General features: G+C 46.5%; 1 protein-coding gene across 4 annotated transcripts in view; it reads right to left on the bottom strand.

Annotated features, from left to right (window-relative positions):
• Positions 1-2,500, bottom strand: part of ndrg4 (NDRG family member 4) — a gene marked incomplete at both ends in the record, with an annotated part of 25,705 nt that overhangs the window by 2,987 nt on the left and 20,218 nt on the right. For all 4 annotated transcript variants that reach the window (XM_080545419.1, XM_080545420.1, XM_080545421.1 and 1 more), the window contains 5 exons: positions 945-996; positions 1,082-1,138; positions 1,489-1,592; positions 2,052-2,108; positions 2,406-2,492. In XM_080545419.1, the coding sequence (XP_080401545.1) occupies positions 945-996; positions 1,082-1,138; positions 1,489-1,592; positions 2,052-2,108; positions 2,406-2,492 (357 nt within the window). The remainder of the gene's footprint in view (positions 1-944; positions 997-1,081; positions 1,139-1,488; positions 1,593-2,051; positions 2,109-2,405; positions 2,493-2,500) is intronic.

Below are 2,500 nucleotides of genomic sequence, written 5' to 3'. Positions count from 1 at the left end.
TGTGTGTGTGTGTGTGTGTGTGTGTGTGTGTGGGTGTGTGTGTGTGTGTGTGTGTCAGATGCTGCAGTGTGCTGCAGAGATTAGTCATTCCATCACACGGCAGAGCTGCGCAGTCGCAGTCTCCAATCAGCAGTCAGGGGGGGGGTTACAGATGTGCGCACAGAAACACACCCTTACCTCGTGTTTCTACTGTTTACTGTTCTACTGTAGGTGGTATTGTCTCTTGATATTGTCTCAAGAGTAGGAGGGTTGGACGTTCTACAGTAGGTCAAAGTCGGACCCCTCCCCTCCCTTCCCCTCTACTTCTCTGTCTCTGTCTCTCTGTCTGTCTCAGATCTGCAGTAGAGATGGGCGGAATGCTTCACTGCTCTCACATCAAATAACATGAAATTAATTAATCTGACCTCCATCTGTCTACCACTGAGAGGATTTTGCTCTCTCTCTCTCTCTCTCTCTCTCTCTCTCTCTCTGTCTGTCTCTCTCTACTGTAGCTCTCTCTCTCTCTCCCTCTTTTTCTCTCTCCCTCTATCTTCATCCTTGTCTGCCAAGGTTGCTCTCTCTCTCTCTGCCTTCATCGATTGCAAGCCAAGGTTATATAACATCTCATTCTGCTCCGCTCTCCTTCTCCCCTCCCTCCCTCCCTCCCTCCCTCCCTCCGTACAGGCTTATGTCCTCTGTGTGTGTTAGCCTTGACCTCCTGAACATGTAGCAGATGAACCATCAGGCACACAGATATCCTAATCTGGCACACACACACACACACACTGGGGATGACCTTATGTTTCTCTGAATTAGCGGAAATATTTACAGTCAGCCATGTCAAGTACTGTGGCAAACAGCCATGGAGGGAGGGAGGGAGGGAGGGAGAAAGGGAGGGAGGGAGTTAGGATGGGGATGATGGGGATAGAGTGGATACAGAGAGGGAACGAGAGAAAAGGACTCACCACTCCATCCTCAGCTGGGGCGTTGTCACCGACAACCAGCATGACTGGGCACCTAGAACACAGAACACAGACATTCACATGTAATGTATGTTCATGTATGTTCATGTATGTTCATGTATGTTCAGTCAGAGACTCACTTCAGGGTCTTGGCGTTGATGATGGTTCCACTGCGGTTCATCTCCAAGTCCCTACGGCTGAGAGGGACAATAGGGATGTGAGACACACTGTGTGTGTGTGTGTGTGTGTGTGTGTGTGTGTGTGTGTGTGTGTGTGTGTGTGTGTGTGCGTGTGTGTGTGTGAGCATGTGTGCTCAGCACTACTGTAACTGACTGTTTTCATAATGTCAAAATTCACAGATAGTATTTATGCCCTTTAGATATTGTACATGTGTGAGGACATAAATAAAGCATTTAAAATGCGTATGTGTGTGTGTGTGTGAGCATGTGTGTGTGTGTGTGTGTGTGTGGTGTGTGTGTGTGTGTGTGTGTGTGTGTGTGTGTGTGTGTGTGCGTGTGTGTGTGTGTGTGTGCGTGTGTGTGTGTACCTGTTGTACATGTTCCAGAAGAGCTGCAGGTTAAACTGGTTGATGGTGTTGTTGATCTGTTGACGATAGCTCTGCACCAGCTCTGTGTTGTTCATCAGCTCCTCCTGTATGGACAAGATAACACGAAGAGGAAGACTAAATCTAATCCAATTGAATCAAATAAGTGACACGTTTTAGTCTTTTGGTCCTCATATCGGCAACCAATCAAAATGTTCAGACCTTTCTTTTGAAACACGGAACTACGTTTCAACACAAACTCGGTAGTCATGCCAAAATACTGCAACGTAATGGTGAGTAATCCCCACTGCCACCTAGTTAACTAGAACACTACTTTACATTGTTAGCAGGCTCACAAAACAAGCTGTGTTAGTTGACTAGCGATGTGTCATTGATTTTCAACAACGCAGACATTTACGGTATTCACATTTTTCGAAAGAAAAGTCTGATCATTACATCAGATCCCGATATGAGGACCAAAGCATTAGAACATGACACAATAGATTGAGAGACCTGCATCTTGGTGAACTGTTTAAAAAGCAGATAGGTGTGGAATGAGAGCTCACCTGGCTGAAGAGGTGGGGCAGCACTGTGTCTGGCAGAGCACTGGTCAGACCAGACAGCTGGAGAGGAGAGAGAGAGAGAGAGAGAGAGAGAGAGAGAGAGAGAGAGAGAGAGAGAGAGAGAGAGAGAGAGAGAGAGAGAGAGAGATTGATCAGAAGAGAGAGGAAAAATATGACATTACTTTAAAATAAGTAAGTAAGTATGTGAGCAGCCATTTAGAAATCTGGAACAAAAAAAACAACAACAGAGTAGGATGGCTTAAACCCACAGTATGAGGAGGTTATTGTGAACATAATCAATAAGTAACTCGATTGATGTGTCTGGGCCAGTGTATTCTTGTCAGACATGTGCAGTACCTTCCCAGCAGCCCAGTCGATCCATCCCTTCCCATTGGGGTCGATGTTGAGCAGCACCAGTCCCTCCACTAGGTCTGGGAAGATCAGCTGAGGAG

This window comes from Nansenia antarctica (assembly GCF_963989245.1).
Source record: "Nansenia antarctica genome assembly, chromosome: 14".
Lineage (NCBI taxonomy): Eukaryota > Metazoa > Chordata > Actinopteri > Argentiniformes > Microstomatidae > Nansenia > Nansenia antarctica.
The sequence above is the reverse complement of the archived record's forward strand: the minus strand, read 5'-3'. Positions and strand labels throughout refer to the sequence as shown.